Genomic DNA, 18,888 nt, shown 5'->3' with positions numbered 1-18,888 from the left:
TAAAATAACAATAAGATGGGTTGTGGTTCTATAGTGTAGCAGTTAGCACCTCTGCTTTACATGCAGAAAGTCCTAGGTTTGTGCCCCAGTGGAGCCACCATCCATGGTCCACAGCTATGCCTCCCCGAACAAGCCCAATGTCTGATCTCAGAAGCTAAGAGGGTCAGGCCTGGTTAGTACTTGAATGGGAGACCACCTAGGAAGACCAGGTGCTATAGGCAAAAAATAATAACAATGAGATGGCATTTTACATAACTGCCCCTGATATTGGCAGGGTGTGAAAGAGTGAGTACTCTAGAAAAGCTCAAGGAGGGGAAAATCAGTGTGGCCTGTACGTACTGCACTCAGCAATCCTCTCTCAACCTTGTTTTTAAAATACTCATGAGCACAAAGAAACCTGTGTTTGAGGGGAGCACCATCCCAGCTTTGTCCATCGTAGTGAGATTTAGAGAACCCCACTCTACCAAAATGTCCACCAACAACGGATGGATCCTCGTCTTCATGTAATAGTCACAGCCAAGCCAGAAACACTGTAGAGTGAAAACATAAGAAATCTAGGGCCACTCACCTGGTAAGACTTCCAATGTGAAAATGTTGATCATTTATGTTAAAAACACATGCAGGTGAGATTTATCTCAGAAATGCAAAGTTGGTTTAACTTCTGAAAAGAAATTAATGTAATACACCATATTAGAATAAAAAACAAAACCCACATAATTATCTCAACAGATGCAGAAAAAGCATTTGACATAATCCAATACCTCTTCCTAGTAAACACACTCAACAAGCTAGGAATAGAAAGGAGTTTATTCAACTTGATAAAATGTACCTATGAAAAACCCACAGCTAACATCATGTTTCATTAAGTATGAAGTACAAAAGACTAGATGCCCCTAGACTGTGAAAAAAACAAAGTTGTGCTCTCACAACTTTTATTTAATATTGTACTGGAGGTCTAGCCAAAGCGATTGGGCAAGAAAATGAAATAAAAAAACAACTGGAATGAAAAAAAGAAGTAAAACTATTCACAGAACACGTGATTTGTATATAGAAAATTCTAAATAATTCACTAAATGTCATTTGAATTAATAAACGAGTTGAGCAAGGTTGCAGGATATAAGAGTAAGATACAAAATCAAGTGTATTTCCATATATTTGCAATGAACAATCTGAAGATGCAATTAAGAAAATAATTTCATTTACAATAACATCACACAGAAGAAAATACTTAGGGATAAACTTACAAAAAAAAAGAAAAATGTATACTCTGAAAACACACACACACATACACACACACAACACACACACACACACACACACAACATTGTTGAAAGAAATTAATGCTCAAATGCTCAAAACTGACCTGATATACCACAGGCTAACAGTAAAGATGTGCCAGAAAAATATCAGCCCCACGAGGACTCAAGCCCTGTTAGCAGTAAACTCATCTCTTATGATCCTATCAGAACTGCAGAGCCTCAGAGTATCCTTACAAGTGTTTCTTTGCAATGTCAATCAAAAACAACCAAGCTGCAAAAGGCAAGAAGTGACCCCGAAACAAGGGAAAAAAGAGACGAACTCAGACACACGGGGGAAAGCAGAGAGTGGAGCTGCTTCTGGGGCCGGTGAATTTAACTATTGACAGAACTGCAATTTTTGCAACTCATTGAAACTCTCCTTGTTGCACCTACATGAATTTTGTTGAGTTTGGCATAAGAATTCCTGGGTAACTTTAAAAAAATATTTCCATGCCTCACCGCACCCCCAGAGATTCCAATACAATTGCTCCAGGTCAGTCCCCGCAGCCGCATGTTCGTACCCCGCCCCTGGCCTGAGGGAGCCGCCTCACACCTGGCCCTCTGGAGAACCCGGCTCTGGACTCCGCACACGGAGACCCCAGTCTGTCTCCCTCCGTGGAGTTTTCCTACTTCTATCAGCCTGGGGGTCACGAGGCCAGATTCAGTTCTCCACTCTCCCCGGCGCCCCTGACTTTGGCCCTCACTCGATCTCGGGGAGTTGATCTTCCATCTGTGACTGGTGACAGCGACCGCAGCGCTGGAGAGGAAAAAGTCAATAGGTCAGTGAGAGACTCAAGACACGGCGTCCAGTCGGCTGCTTCCCGGAGAAATGGTGGAGGAGACCCTGGCTCTCCCTCCGCAACGCAACCGCGAGGGAACAGTGACTCCTCAACGTCCCCCGGCCGTGGAGACAGCACTAACGAGGTGTCTCGTTCTGACTGGCGGGTGTGAGAGCGCCGAGGTCGTCCAGCGGCTCGCGGAGGAGACCCAAGGGGCGGACCATGGGGCCAGCTAGCGCCCCACCTCGCGGTAGGCAGGGAACCCAAAGTGGCTTCTTAGGCTCACTCTCCCAACCCCAAAAGAGGATGGGTAAGGGTACAGAGCAAAATAAGAAGCGACAAAATGTGAGTCGGGGTGCTCGGTTAAGGCACCGCTGGGATTCGAACCCAGGATCTCCTGTTTACTAGACAGGCGCTTTAACCAACTAAGCCACGGCGCCGCCCGCATGAGTACCGCGAGAATTTGTTCCTCATTACCATTTACTCCAACAGTCGTATACATGCGCACAAGTTCTGTCAGTGGTGGGCGCATGCGTGTTGTAGGATCCTGGTCACAAGCGCTGGAGTAAAGCGATAGAATGCAGAGGACTGAAGCTCCGGCGGCTCGCGGTGGGCGGAGCCGGGCGGAGTTCTCTTCCCGATCTCCTCTAAAGTGCATATCTGGATGTGGAGCTAGGGCGGCCCCTTTCTTTAGGCAATGCTAACACGAGGTCTGGGACTTCTGCCCTCCAGAGCTGGAGCAAGAAAGTACCCCAGGCTGTCCGGCGAGATCAGGCCCCCTCCTGCTCCGGAAATCTCCGCCCGGCCAGCGCAGCCGAGCTGCGGGCTCCTCCGGCTTATGATCAGGGCTCACGCCCTGCGGTGGTCCCTTCGGGACCGCGCATCCTACTCACCGCACTGGCACCCTCCGCAGGGAGGCCAGCGGCCCACCTCGGCCGCACTCTGACCATAGACGTCAACAGCCCCGTTATCCTTGGGGCTCATCTGCCCTCCTGTCGAGACCAGACCCATTGGGCCGCTTCTCCGGCGGACCCTGAGGGGGGAAGAAAGAATCCGGGGACGCTGAGGGATCGAAAGCTTCGAGGGGTCCAGGCTGCTGGCCTTAGAGCACCAACGCCATTCGTGGGGAGAATTTCACTGCGAGGCAAGGCCACCCTTGCCCAGTCTGTGTGTCCTCACTCAGAAACATCTGCCGCTTTGTCCCAACACTTTAGGGGACCTTTGAGCAACAACGAAACCAAACATTGCTAATCTATTCACCCAGCAACTCCTCTGGTGGGAGGGTCTCATCCACAGAAATTTAAGTCTTCGCAAAAATATATGCTCAAGATGGTTCACAAACGAAAAACAACCTAAGTGGCCGTCAACGAGGGCAGTGTTGGTGCATGCAGTCCGGCCACCCTCCGCGGCAGTAGGAAAGAAATACTTCTATGCGGGTCTTCGCGTGCCAGAGGACGGAGAACACTAGCAATAAGACTTCTCTTCGAAGGAGAGCCGAATTGCTGAGAGAGCGTGGAGTGGAGCTTTGACATGTTCATATGTTATTCGTGTAAATGAATGGATAACTACTGACCAGCCAGCTCCAGTCTGAGCAGTCATCAGGGTTGTGACTGAGAAGAACATTACCAAACACAGGACCTGCCCAAAGAATGACTACCAGGTTAGATGCTCCTGGGCAGAATTATTGAATGCCAGTCAATCGACACTAAATAAATCAGCCCTGCAATTAAGTTTTAAAAACAGGCCAAAAATAATAAATAAATAAATAAATAAATAAATAAATAAATAAATAAAAAAAGACCAATGGGCATACAGATGATATTTGAGGGGAATCATGATGTGAACAATCCCAAGTGGAAAAGGGAGCCCTTCACATTTGTCTGCTGAAAAGTTCACTCCTTAAGTATTTATATTGTCCTATAACTTTCCTCAGCATATAGGATATCAAGCATTATGTTGTCGTATAGGCTGTGGAAGGGCTGTGTATATGCATGGACACAGTGGAAATTGAAAAATCTGGAGAGCATGAACCATTCTGAGATGGAAATGTCCACCACCCGCCTGCCTCACCATACCTTCCTCTGCCATGGTCAGGTAACCATCTGGGAGCATTTGACAGGGAGACACCCACAATGCCTTGCCACAGTACAGTGCTCTCCACGGAAGGGGCCCCACACATCTTCTTCATTTGACATGCTCTTAGTCAAAGGGCTGCCTTACGGTCAACTCCAGAATCTAGAATGGGAGTCCAGAAAGTGTCTGGATGAACGCTAAGACACAAAGCTTCAAAACAGCAAAAATGCTTCTAGAATTCACATGCACTTGTTTTTAAAGGAATCTTGGTTTATTCTGCCTGAAACTAAAAACAAAGCATTCAGTCTCATTCAATAAAGGCGCCGTAGAGCTGAGGAGACAGTGATAGGGGCCCAGCCAGGGCCTGGTCCCTACCCCAGTCTGACAAGCCCAGCAGGCCAGGGAGGGGCCTCAGAGAAACATCTTTGCAGAGCCTTGAAACCTACATGACAGGTGGCCTGTGATCAAGTCACTCAAAGGGCCCAGTGGGCATCGCTGCACTTCCTTGCTGGGAAGTCCTTCTCTTCTGATGATGATGACTTTGCTGACAAGTTTTTTGCATCCATCCGGCAGAACACACATTTGGTTACTGCTTCAGAGAAGATGTCACTTTCATAGATGGAGAAAGGCCTGTCACATTCTTCGCACTGACATGAAATATTTAGAAGGAACAGAAAAGAGGTGCTGGTTAGAGAGGATCAAAGCACGAAGTTAGAATTCTCCCACCCGATCCAACCACCTTGGGCTAGATCAAAGTGAGATCTGCCTCTCCTCTCTGGGGTCTGCAACCCTGCAAGGGCAGAAATTTCAGGCCACTGAGAGAGAATGAGCACAGGCTTCTCCCTCTCTTTCCCTCAAAAGCTATGCAGGTAATGCCAGCTCATGTCCTCTGCCATGGGGGTCCTGGGGGCAAGAGTGGCAAGTCACTGGCAGGAAAGAGGACAGGGGGTGGGTGTCTACCCCTGTCCTGTGCTCTGTGCAGAGCAGAACTGTGGGGCCAAGGGGATACCCTAACTCCCTGACATCCTGGAAACACCTCACTTTTACAGAACCATGAGAAGCAGGTAGGCAAGGTTTCTTAACAAAGCAGGAATTTTTACTAGATGATGAAGGTATTGAGCATCATCCTCCATCTCTGAGCCTGTTTCTGGCCAAAGCACGAGAAAACAGTGGATACTGCCTCACAGCTTACTCACCATATCTGCTTCCCACAGATAAGTGATCAACAGCACAGGGTGGGTACTCGGGCCATGGGCAGAGGTCTCTCAGCACAGTCCCCTGAGACAAGACTGCAAGGTAGCATGGCCCTGCCTTGGCCCCTGTGCTTGGCCACCCTTGCCCACTCCAGGGCACTAAGACCTGTAGGAAAGGGAGGGCAAACCCTGCCTGGAGCAGGCCCTCTGGGAAATCCAGCCTCTGAGAAAATCCAGCCTTTTTATTGACCCTTCTTTGTTCTATGGCATAACTCCCCATGGCCCAACCCCAGGACAGCAGGTCTTTAGAGGAGGCAGCTCCTGCTGGCAAGTGGAGGACATGGGCAAGCACTACACTGTAGCTAGTCAGCTTCCAGGGCCTGAGGGCCAACATGGCCACAGAGGCCGTGAGGACCAGCTCGCGGTAAAGATGAGGACAATGTGGCTCCCACTCCTCACCTCCTTGCCCCAGTATTGTTCCCAAGTGAGTCGTTCCCAGAAGCAGTGGCTCCCAGCCAGACCTTCTGAGAGGAGACAAGCCTAGGTGGCTGCAGGATTCCGAGGGAAGGAAGACTCAAGAGGGTCCAGCATAGACTCCTCAGCCTCTTGAGGTGGCAGCCAGATGTCTGCTCTGTGGTCCCAACAGGGACAGGTCTCCACTGCCCAAAGATAGCCTTTGTAGCCACCCCTGGCTGCACCTGGTGATGCAGAAGATGTGCCCTCTCTACAACCAGGATTTCCACTAGAGTTACACAGGCACCTGAGCCCCATCTTTGGGAACTGGCGCACTGGGAGCCTGGCCAGAGGGTCTGCTGCTGGAGCATAGGAGGCTCACGTGGTGTCCGGCAGTGTGCCCAGCCATTGCTCCAGTGCTTCCTCTGACCTCATTTCCCAGTCTCCCTCACTTGCTCCACTCCTCAAACACACTAGGCTCACTCCTACCTCAAGTCTTCACACTGGCTTTTCCCTCTGCTGGGAAGTTCTTCCCCTAAACATCTGCATGTCTCACTCACTTACCACCTTCAAGTCTTTGATCAAATGTCACCTTTTCAATGAGACCCACCAATCCCGACCACCCTTTAAGATGACGTAACCTCCAGCACTCCCATTCCCCTTTCCTATATTGTTCTCCAAATTACTTATCACCATATGACTCACTACACATTTTTCTTATTTTTTTTATTTGTTGTTTGTCTGCCTTTTAGAATTTAATTTCCCTTAGGCCAAAGATTTCAATCTGTTTGTTCATGGTTTTATCCCCAGTTGCCCAATAAATGTTTGTTCAAAGGATTAAATTAAAAAGTAGCAGTAACTAATGAAAACTTTCATTGGGCTTAATTTTACTCAATACCAACCTGTTCCAACTTTAAGCCCAGGGCCTTTTTGCACTCAATTACCAAAGGAATTTGGTCAATTTCTTCAATATTCCATAGTCTCATGGTTCTATCCTAAAACAAGCAAAACAGCAAAACGATAGTCACAAACTGGCTCGTTAAGCAGGGAGGGCCCAGGGAGGTGCATTGCATCCAGGTTATGGTGGAGAGCCTCAGCCCGCAGATGAGCAGAGTGAGAGTGACCAAATGTCCCAGTTTCTCCAGCACCCTTCCAGCTTTTACACGGTAAGTCCCATGTCCCAGCAAACCCCTTTCAGGGTGCAAAAAGTCTCACTTTTCAGTGATAGGTGTAGAAGTTTGTGGGGGGGGGGGAACAAAACCCATATACTGGCCCCTAAATAGAAGCTGAAAGCAAAACTCTTTTTAATGCCCACTATATATGCACAGATGATCCACCTTCCGTAACTGCTGTCACTGTTTCCACAATTTGCAGTTCACAGGAATAGATTATCCATTTTGTGATTCCTCCCAGCGATGCAACTTAAGTATTCGACCCAACTGCACTGTAATTGGGAGTTTTAACAGTCTGCCTTTGATTTTACCTTTGAACTAACTGTTGTGCTTTGTTTCAAGATAGTTCTGGTAGAATTGTTAACACTGTGAATATCACAATCATGTTTTCTGAGAGTCAGAATAATGAAAAAGAGAACAATTATGAGACCAATAATAACAGATAAACAGACACATAAAATTAGATTGGAGGGTAAAGAGCCAGAACGAAGGCTGCTGCAGAGTATGCAGAAAGTAATTTGAGATTGGGTTTGGTGGAGAAGGGGATGTGAAAACACTTATCTTAACTGAGTCTCACAAGTCTGGGCTGAGACAGTCAAGTTCTAAATCATTCAAAAGTTCTTCATCTCCCCAAAAGATACTAATGTGAAAGAAAATTAAATGTAAGGCATCAAGACCCGAAAAGAAGAAGTAAAACTATCTCTATTTGAAGATTACATGGCCCTGTATATAGAAAATCCTAAGAAAAGCTCTCAGAACTAATGAACAAGCTCAGTTCAGTAGAGTTGCAGGATACAAAATCACTATGCGAAAATCAATTGTATTTTTGTATACTTGCAATGAACAATCTGAAAATGCAGTTAAACAATTCCACTAAGTATCAAAAAGAATAAAAAGATCAGTAATAAATTTAACAAAAGAAGTACAACACTTACAGACCAAAATCTAAAAAGTATTGTTCAAAATAAAGAAGACATAAATAAATTGAACAACATCACATGTTTAATCAATCAGAAAACTTAATATTAGTAAGAAAAAATACTGCCAACATCCCCAAATGATCTACAGATTCAATACAATCCTTATGAAAATCTCAGCTGACTTCTTTGCAGAAATTCACTAACTGATCCTAAAATGTATATGGAAATTCAAGGGACTCGGAATAGCCAAAACAATCTTGAAACAAGAACAACATTGGAGGACTCTTATTACCTCCCTATTTCAAAACTTACTATAAAGCTACAGTTGTCAAGACAGTGTGGTTCAGTTATAAGGACAGAAACATAGGTCAATGGAATAGAATTCAAAGTCCAGAAATAAACCCTCACATTTATGATAAATTATTTTTTACCAGGGAGGCAAGACCTAAAACTATAAACCAGAAGAACTAGGTTTATAACTAGAAAACTAGAAAAACCAGAAAGCTATAAAACTTAGAAATAAGCACAGGAGTAAATCTTTGTGACCCTGGATTAGTAGTGGTTTCTTAGATCTGACACCAAAATACAAGAGACAAAATAAAAAACAGATAAACTGAACTTCATCAAAATTTAAAACTTTTCTGCTACAAAGACATGCATCACGAAAGTAAAGATATATAAGTGACCAAAAGGCACAGGAAAAATGTTTATCTTCATTAGTTATCAGAGAAATGCAAATGAAAACTGCAAGAAACCACATCCTAACTATTAGGGTTACCACAATCAAAAAGATAATAACAAGATTGGTGAGGATGCGAAGAAATTGTAACCCTCCTATACTGCTGGTGAGACAGTAAAAGTGTTCGGTGCTTAAGAAAACAGTTTGGCAGTTGCTCAAATACAGTAAATAAGTACAGTTACCATGTGACCCAACAGTTTCATTCCAGGGTGTATACCCAAAATAATGAAACACAAGTTTTCAAACAAAAACTTGTTTATGGATCTTCATAACATTAATATTCACAATAGCCAAAGGTAGAAGTAATCTTGTTTTCATCAACTGATGAATGGATAAAGAAAATGTGGTGTATACATACAATAGAATATTATTCAGCAGCAAAAAGAAATGAAGTATTGATGCATGTTACAATATGAATAAACCTTAAAAACATTATGCTAAATAAAATAAGCCAGTCACAAAGAGCCACACCTTGTATAACTGCATTTATATAAAATGTCCAGAAGAGGCAAATTTATAGAAACAAAAAGTAGATTAGTGGTCTTAGGCAATGCAATGAGACAAGAAAAGGAAGCATATACAAAGTGGCAAAGAAGAAATGAAATGGTCTTTGTTCACAGATAAGACAGCCTATGTTGAAAATCTGAAAGAATCAATTAAAAAAAAACTCTTGGATTTAATAAGTGATCATAGCAAGATTAATGTACAAAAATAAATCACTTTCCTGTATACTGGCAATGAACAAATGGAATTTTAAATTAAAAACACAATAAAATTTACATTAGCACCCCCAAAAATGAAATACGTAGATATAAATCTAACAAAATATATATAAGATCTTTATGAGGAAAGCTACAAAACTCTGATGAACAAAATCAAAGAACTAAATACATGGAAAGATTTTATAGATTGGAAGGCTCAATATTGTCAAGATGTTGGTTCTTCCCAATTTGATCTATAGATTCAGTGCAATCCCAATTAAAATTCCAGCAACTTATTTTGTGGATATTAATAAACTGGTTCTAAAGTTTATATGGGGAGGCAAAAGATCCAGAATAGCCAACATAATAATGAAGGAGAGAAATAATGTTGGAGGACTGCCATTACCTAACTTCAAGACTTACTATAAAACTATAGTAATCAACACAGTGTAGAACTGGCAAACGAATAGACAGATTGATGGACCAGGAGAGCCTAGAAATAGACCCACTTCAATATAGTCAACTGATCTTTGACAAAGGAGCAAAGAATATACAATGGAGAGATAGTAGTTTCAACAAATGAGGCTGCTGCAATTAGACTTCCACATGCAAAAACAAAAACTGATTCTAGACACAGACCTTACACCCTTCACAAAAATTAACTCAAAATAGATCACAGACCCAAATGTAAAATGCAAAACTATAAAACTCCTAGAATTAATACAGGAAAAAGTCTAGATGACCTTGGATTTGGCGATGACTTTTTAGATACAACACCACCAAAGGCATAGTCCATAAAAGAAAGAATTGATAAGCTAAATTTTATTAAAACTACATTTTTTTTTTTTTTTTTTTTTGCTCTGTGAAAAACACAGAAGAATAAAAAGAGAAGCCACAGACTGGAGATAATATTTGTAAATGAGATATCTGAAAAAGGACTTTTATCCAAAATATACAAAGAACTGTTAAAATTCAATAATAAGAAAACAGACAATCCAATTAAAAAATGGGCCAAAGATCATAACAGACACCTCAACAAAGAAGACATACGAATGGAAAAGAAGTGTATGAAAACACGTTCCACATTATACGTCATCAGTGATTTGCAAATTAAGACAAGAGTCTACGGCCATGCTACCCTGAACAAGCCCGATCACATCTGATCTCGGAAGCTAAGCAAGGTCGGGCCTAGTTAGTACTTGAATGGGAGACCACACAGGAAGACCAGGTACAGTAGGCATAAAAAGATTAAAAAATAAGGGATTGTAAGCTGACAAGGTCCTTGCAATCTGTGAGGTTAACCAAGGGTTGCCTAGATAGATAGATAGATAGATAGATAGATAGATAGATAGATAGATAGATAGATAGATAGAAATTAAGACAAGACGCCACTACGCACCTACCAGAATGGCCAAAATCTGGAACACTGACAACACCTAGTGCAGGTGAGGATGCAGAGCAACAGCAGCTCTCTCATTCATTGTGGTGGGAATACAAAATGGTACAGAAAATTTGGAAGCTTCTTCCGAAGTACACATACTCTTACCACATAATCCATCAATCACACTCCTTGGTATTTACCCAAAGGAGTTGAAAACTTATGTCCACACAAAAACCTGCACATGGATGTTTATAGAAGTTTTATTCATAATTGCCAAATCTTGAAAGTCACCAAGATATCCTTCAGCAGGTGAATGGATTAAAAACCATGGTACATCTAGACAGTGGAATAGCATTGAGCGCTAAAAAGAAATGAACTATCAAGCCATGAATAGAGATGGAGGAACCTTTAAATGCATATTACGAAGTGAAAGAAGCCAGTCTGAAAAGGCCACATACTGTTGGCATCCAACTATTCTGGAAAAGGCAAAACTATGGAGACAGTAAAAAAAATCGATGTTTACCAGGGGGTGGGGGAGGAAGAGAGAAATAGATGGAACACTGATGATATTTAGGGCAGGATTTTTAGGGCAGTATAGCTGCTCTACATGATACTATAATAGTCAGTACATGTCATACATTTGTCCAGACTCATACAATGTAAAACACCAGGAGTGATCCCTAATGTAAACTGTGGACTCCTGGTGATAATGAGGTGTTGATGTAGGTTCACCATTCTTCGAAATGTTTTATCTGGTGGCAGATGTTGACGTGTGGGGCAAGGGATATGGGAAATCTCTGTACCTTCTCTCAGTTTTGCTGTGGACCTAAAACTGCTCTACAAAAATAGTCTATTGAAAAGAAAAGTAGATTAGTGGTTGCCTAGGGTTGAAAAGAATGGGAGATCGAGGGCGATGGCTAAGTGGTGTGGCGTTTCTTTTGGAAGTACCAAAATGTTCGAAAATTGATTGTGATGATAGATGCACAGCTCTGTGAATATAATAAAAGCCATTGAATTGTATACTTTAAATGAGCAAATTGTGATAAGTGAGTTATATCTGAATGAAGCTGGTTTTTAAAAAAGATACTTTAGCAGTTTCTTACAAAGCAAAACATATCCTTACTATATAATCCAGCAATCACACTCATTGGTATTTACCCAAATGTCCTGAAAACTCATGTCTACACAAAAACTTTCACACAGATATTAATAGCAGCTTTATTCATAATTACCCCCAAACGAGAAACAACTGAGATATTTCTCAGTAAGAGAATAGATAAACAAGTTGTGGTACATCCACACAATGAAATATTCAGTGATAAGAAGAAGTGTGCCATCAAGCCATGAAGAGACTTAGAAGAACCTTAAATGCATATTGCTAAGTGGAACAAGCCAGTCTGAAAAGGCTACATACCGTATGATTCCAACTATGTGATATCGTGGAAAAGGCAAAACTACAGAGGCAGATAAATGGTCAGAGTAGCAGAGGGATGAATAGATGGAGCACAGTGAGTTTTTAGGGCAGTGAAGCTATTCTATATTGTACTATAATGGTGGACACATGGCATGCATTTGGCAAAACCCATGTAACATAAAGAATGAAACTTAAACTATGGACTTTAGTTAATAATAATGTATCTATATTGGTTCATCAATTATAACAAATATACCACGTTTAATGTAAGATATTAATGATAGTGAAAACTGTCAGGGGGAGGGGGTACATGGGAACACTATTATTTGCTCAATTTTTCTGTAAATCTAAAACTTCTTTTGAAAAATTTTTTTTTAATTATTTTTAAAGACGACAGTGCTTCTTGGAAAACAGTGATTACTGAATTGATCTGAGAATACTGCTTAAGTGAACATCCATTATCATATCATTTCATTAGTCTTATGAAACTGAACGGTCAGCAGAACTGTGTCCTCCCCCTAGAGAAGTCCACATCCTAATCCCCAGAAACTGTGAATATGTTAGGTTACATGACAAAGGGAAATTAAGGGTGCAGATGGAATTAAGTTTGCTAATCAGCTGATTTTAGAATAGGGAAATTACTCTGTCTTATCAGGTGAGCCCAACATAATCGGAAAACTCCTTAAAAGTAGAGCATTCAGTCTGAGGAATGTGTGATTATGGAAGAAAGGCACAGAGAGATGCAGTGCTGCTGGCTTTGAAGAAGCCAGTGTTGCTATTCTTGGAAGAAGGAGTCACACACCAAGGAATGTGGGTGGTTTCTAGAGGCTGAAAATGGCAAGGAAGTGAATTATCTCCTAGAGCCTCCACAAGGGAATACAATCCTGTTGACACCTTGATTTTAGCCCACCCAATGAGACCTGTAAGATATTTCTATCTCACAAAACTATAAGATATTAAATTAATATTTAAATCGCAAAGTCTGTGCTGATTTATTATAGCAGCAATAAAAACTATTACACTAAATGTCTAATCAATGTACTGTGTACTTGAAACTAATAAGATGATAAATTTTTTTTAAAAAATGAATACACTAAGTAATGTTACATTTCCTGATTCAGCAGCCACAGCTAAAAGTCCTATGGGAAAACAAAAGGGGAAAATTTGGTAAGGTATGTGTTGGTCCCTTGCAGTGTCAAGCTGTTAGATTGTTCCAATAATCATACTTTCTACAATATATCTACTCATTTGTCTGATTATGGTAACAATGACAAAAAATGTTTGTTCCCTCTAACTCTTAGATACTTTAATTCAAAAGTTGGAGTTTTGAATTATCTTGATTTCTGTGAAGATTTTAATGAAACTAAGGAAAATATAAAACAAAAGCATGTTGACATCTTATTGAAATACAAACTAGATATGGCTTACCCATCTATGTATTCAGCAGACAATGCAAATGTAAATTTTGGCAAATTCTATTCAGTCTATTAACTTCTTACCAAAGTAAAATAAAAGATCTTACCCATTAAATGCCCTGCACATCATGTACACAAAAGGAGTGTGATTTGCTTAACTGTGGTGTTGGGTCTTTCTTAATAAATGTTTTTAGTTTCTAAATGAAAGGTTGCTCTGTAATAAATCTGAAATTTTCAAGTGACTGAAAGTAACATCACAGGGTAATTTGATCATAATTCCTAACTGGGCAGGTAGTTCCTAACTGGGCAGGTAGTGTGGGTAGTCACGCCCCAGGGCTGTAATTTCCTTAGTAAAAGTCTTATCTTTGCCTAAAACAAACTCTGTCCATTGTTCTTGTGCATTTTGAAATGTCAGAGCAATCCTCTTTTTCAGACCCCTCCCATGTTACCCAGTATTGGAATTTCTAGTCAGAGCGATCAGGTAAGAAAAAGAAATGAAAGGCATTCAAATTGAAAAGGAAAAAATAAAATCATTTTTTATTACAAATGGTATATTCTTATACATAGAAAATCCTAAGCACTCCCAAAAATCTGTTAGAACTAATCAACAAATTCAGTAAAGTTGCACAATACAAAATCAACATACAGAAATCAGTTGTGTTTCTATATGCTAACACTGAAGCAACTGAAGAAGAAATAAAGGAAACAATCCCATTCACGATAGCATCAAAAACAATAAAATCCTTAGGAATAAATTTAACCAAGGAAATAAAAGACCTATATACTGAAAACTATAAGACTTTGATGAAATAAATTGAAAAAGACACAAAGAAATGAAAAGATATCCTGTGTTCTTGGATTGAAATAATTAATTTTGTTAAAATGTTCATACTACCTAAAGCCATATATAGATTCAATACAATCCTTATCAAAATAGTGATAGCATTTTCTATAGAAATAGAAAAAAAAAATTCTAAAATTTGTATAGAATCACAAAAGACCCTGAATAGCCAAAGCAATCCTGAGAAAGAACAACAAAGCTGGAGACATCACACTTCATGATTTTAAACTATAGTACAAAACTATAGTGATCAGAACAGTGAGGTACTGGCATAAAAATAGAGAACCCAGAAATAAACCACCACATATTCTATCAACTAACATTTTACAAGGGAGTCAAGAATATTCAAATGTTAATTTCTTCATTTTTTAAGTAGTATTGGAAAAACAGGATAATCTCATGCAGAAAAATGGAAATTGCCAATAGCTACATAAAAGATGCTCAAAATTACTAATAACAAAGGATATGCAAATCAAAACCACAATAAGATATCACCTCGCATCTGTTAGAAAAGCTATCACCAAAATGACAAGAGATAAGTGTCACTGAGAATGTGAAGAAAAGGGAACCCTTTATACTGTAGGTAGAAATGTAAATTAATATAGCCACTATGGAAAACAGTACGGGGATTCCTCAAAACATTAAAATAGAACTACCATATGATCCAGCAATCCCACCTCTGGATACATTTCCAAAGGAAATGAAAACAGGTTCTCAAAGAGATATCTGCACCCCCATGTTCATTGCAGCATTATTCACAATAGCTAAGATATGGAAATTGCCTAGATATCCGTCAACAGATAAATGGATAAAGAAAATGTGACATATATATATACAATGGAATGTTATACAATCACGAGAAAGAAGGAAATTCTGCTATTTGTGACAGCACGCATGGAGTAAAGCGTCATGCTAAGAGAAATAAGTCAGACCGAGAAAGACAAATACCATACAAGATCATTTATAGTGAAATCTAAAAAAGCCAAATTCATAGAAACAGAGAGGAGCGTGGTAGTTACCAGGGGCTGAGAGGGAGATGTTGGTCAAAGGTAGAAACTTCTAGTTGTAAGGTGATAATTTTGGGTGTCTAATGTAAGGAATGGTGATTATAGTTAATAATACTGTACCATATACTTGAAAGTTGCTCAGAATGTTCTCACCACCCACAAAAAAAATGGTAATTATGTAACATGAAGAAGGTGTTAGCTAACACTATAGTGGTAATCATTTGGTGATGTACAAGCGTATCAAATCAACAGGTTATAGATATTAAATTTACACAATATTATATGTCTATTATATCTCAACAAAGTTGGAAAAATACATAAGTAAAGAAAGATCTATTTGATTGATTCTATTGTATTTATATTATCTTTTTTAAAAGCCTTACATTTATGTATCTTAAGAATATACAATAATATAGCCTGAAAAATTTAACCATCCAGTAAAGACTTTTTAAAAATGTAAATAAATTCCTGTATCAGAGGACAGAAACAATATAAAATATCTTTATATTTTTCCTAAACATATTCTTTTAGTTCTACTATTAATTACTACTAACTGCTGCTGTTCACTAATCCTATTGTTTTCATTTAAATAATAGCATTTATGTAACAAAAGTAAAAACACAGAATAAGACATAATTTCAAATAAACTCGTTTTTCATATTTTATTTTATACTTTTACTTTTTCCAGCTTTATTAAGATATAATTGACAATCATTTTTCATGTTTTATATTAAAATAATAACACATAGGCATTGAATTTTTATTATGCATTATGTTATTATGGGTTTTTTGTCAGGTGTGGTGGTTGGCTCTCAGGATGGCTCCCTAACAGGTTGGTCACAGTAGGCAGAGTCTGGCCCCTGGTCTCAGAGACCTGCAAACCCCCAGCCTACAGAATTACATGCTTCTAATAAAGGTGGAGGGAAAAGTGAGACCCCACTTCTCTGGTGCTCACACCTGGAGGACAGCCCTCGGGATATCCTGGGCTAAGCAGTTATGTGCCATTGGAACAGGAATCCCAGGAGGTAGTGACATAGGGAGGGAAGACCTACTTGGGACCTCGGAGTGGCCTCTGCTGTTATTGACAAGCTGATGCTTTCGCCTCTAAGGCCCGTTGTTGGCTTCATCACTCACTCACCAGTGACTAGGCCCTTGCTCCAACAAAACAAATGTCAGTGGTGCAGACACAGAGATACCTGGCAACTAACTCCCCACCTGAGCGACACAGGCACCTGCTTTCCACATTCCCAGGCAGCTTCTTGATGGGCATGGCCTGGCCAGGCATGGCCCTCAGGCTAACCCTGCCCTGGAGTTTTACTTGACAGTAGCATTTCTATTATCGCCAATTCTAGCAAATGCGCGAGAGATTATGTTAAGTCACTCGAAGGTTGGCCACTTTTACCTTTGAAGCAGACAGGATCCATTTCTTGTTGCTGCTAACGTCCACATCCATCACCCAGTCATTATGGCCCTGGGAGGTGGGGGGGAAGAACTTTAACGAAGACTCAGAGGAAAAGACTTATAAGAACAAAAACTAAAACAAAAGGACCCAACGTTGCTTACATTGAAGTGTAACTAATTGTGCTTCTCTGGTTTCACTAGGACATTTAAGGTAGAATACAAAGTGTAAAGGCTTGTGATACATGTATGTGTATGTCATGGAACTGTATGTGTTTTCAAAACTAGTACTCTGGTGTTTAGCAGGATGGGAAAAAAAACTATTGTGTTCCAAGCTGGCCCCAGAGTACCTTTTGCTGGTTTTGCTTGCTTTCTCTGTTCTAGGGAATACCTCTTAGAGGTCCATTTGGTGAAGGGGCTTTTGGCTTCAAGGAACTGGCCCTGAAGCAATTGGGAGATTGTTTTCCTCAGCTACAAAGCAGCTCAGAGAGGATACCGCTGCTGGTTTAGACACTTAATTGCGTCAGGGTTCTTTGTCAGCATCTTTATCATTCTTTGGTCTTTCCCTTATGAAAAGAGGTGGATGGTGAGGCAGCTGTGGTGTGGCAGGGAACCCAAAACTTAGAGAGAAGGTTAAACTGCTGTGCACAACAAAACAAAACAAAACTAAAACTAAAACTAAAACTAAACAAAACAAACAGGAATTTGAGGGTGGGAGAATAGAGAGGAGAGGAGAGGAAAAACTGAACAGAACAAATTAATAGGGGGACAAAGAGACTTTTAAACACAGAGAGGTTGAACTTTCAGCTTTAAGCTGTTGATTTGCTATGATGTAAACTCCCTTTGCCTCTCCAAATCCTAGGAGAAGAGGGTTCAGATGGACCACCCCTGGGAGCCTGTATGTTGTAGTGATCAATGGGACACAGGCTACCTTTGAATCACAGGGAACAGAGACACCAAGACTCCTGGATGCAAGCATTCCCAACCAAAGGTGCCCATGAAATTGTAGGACCAGAGAGTATGCAGAAATCTCGCGGTGGAGGGCACCTGGAACAGAAGCGCTGAAGGAGCTAATCCTAGGATGGCCAACCTCTGGATTCTGGCCGTGTTGCCTAATCCTTCCCCTGACTGTAGAGCTACTTCGAATAGAGTCTTCTCTGACTTGCGGCCACAAGCACTCAATTGACACTCCCCAGTGTGGAGCCCCACAGCTTTCTGTTCATGCCTTATTATGGCGTTCAGCCTTCTGCACAGTAATTTCTGCTGACTTAAACACTTCCCCATCTCTGAGTTTCTGCATTTTGCCGTTCCAACTGCCTGCAATATCCTCCCGCAATATCCTCACTCATCCAGTCCCTCCCTGCCATCCCTTTCTCAGCTCAAAGGCCACCTTCTCCAGCAGGCCACCCCTGCCCACCCACTGTGGATTAGTCCCCAGAGTCTGTTTCTATCACATCGCCCTGTTGTGGTTTCTTCATTTCATTTATAACTGTTGATGATCCGTTTGTTGGTTTCTTGTCTGTCCTTCCTAACAGATGTGTCAGCTCCATGAGGGACACCTAGGCCTACCTTACCCTCTGCCGTACTCCCAGCACCTAGCATCCAGCATGGAATGACTAAGGAACGAAGCTCAGATCTTCTATCTCATGCTGGCATTTGTACCTTCAAGGAGAGCTTCCGGTAGCCTTCGCCTACATCCCAAATAGCCACCGTCTTGTCATACCCTCCAGACACAAGAAAAGATGCTGCAACACAAAACGAGAGTCTCAAGGTGGAGCCAGTCTTCCCCGGCCAACTGCTTCCTCCTGTGGTGAGGTCAAAGCGGGCCGAGGATGCATCTGTGAGCTGCGTCCATGGCTCACTCTGAGGACACTCGAACCCCTTCCTGGTGGTTCAACCACCCCCAACTAATTACAGTTGATTCTCATTATTAATGGCAGTTTTATTCCATAAAGTTGTCGCAAACACTGAATTAGCAAAAACTGAACCATTGCTCCTAAGGAAAATACAGGGTTAGGCCCCTGTGAGCTTCTGGTCACAACATTTCATTAACCAATCAATACATAACCTCATTTTTATGTCTTTTTCTGTTTTGTATTTGATA

At 41.1% G+C, this 18,888-nt stretch overlaps 1 protein-coding gene, 1 non-coding gene and 1 pseudogene across 2 annotated transcripts in view; 1 reads left to right on the top strand and 2 right to left on the bottom strand.

Annotated features, from left to right (window-relative positions):
* Positions 1-2,443: 2,443 nt before the first annotated feature.
* Positions 2,444-2,517, bottom strand: TRNAT-AGU. The gene has a single exon. It is a non-coding gene; the product is annotated as a tRNA-Thr (tRNA).
* Positions 2,518-4,623: 2,106 nt separating this feature from the next.
* Positions 4,624-18,888, bottom strand: part of WDR88 (WD repeat domain 88) — a 39,927-nt gene continuing 25,662 nt past the window's right edge. The window contains exons 8-11 of the mRNA XM_016133222.2: positions 18,447-18,529; positions 16,789-16,857; positions 6,699-6,791; positions 4,624-4,797 (exon numbers count right to left, since the gene is read on the bottom strand). Coding sequence (XP_015988708.2) covers positions 4,624-4,797; positions 6,699-6,791; positions 16,789-16,857; positions 18,447-18,529 — 419 coding nt within the window. The remainder of the gene's footprint in view (positions 4,798-6,698; positions 6,792-16,788; positions 16,858-18,446; positions 18,530-18,888) is intronic.
* On the top strand, positions 10,450-10,568 carry LOC118611700 (annotated as a pseudogene).

Source organism: Rousettus aegyptiacus, unplaced genomic scaffold (genome assembly GCF_014176215.1).
Source record: "Rousettus aegyptiacus isolate mRouAeg1 unplaced genomic scaffold, mRouAeg1.p scaffold_m13_p_14, whole genome shotgun sequence".
NCBI classification, from domain to species: domain Eukaryota; kingdom Metazoa; phylum Chordata; class Mammalia; order Chiroptera; family Pteropodidae; genus Rousettus; species Rousettus aegyptiacus.
The sequence above is the reverse complement of the archived record's forward strand: the minus strand, read 5'-3'. Positions and strand labels throughout refer to the sequence as shown.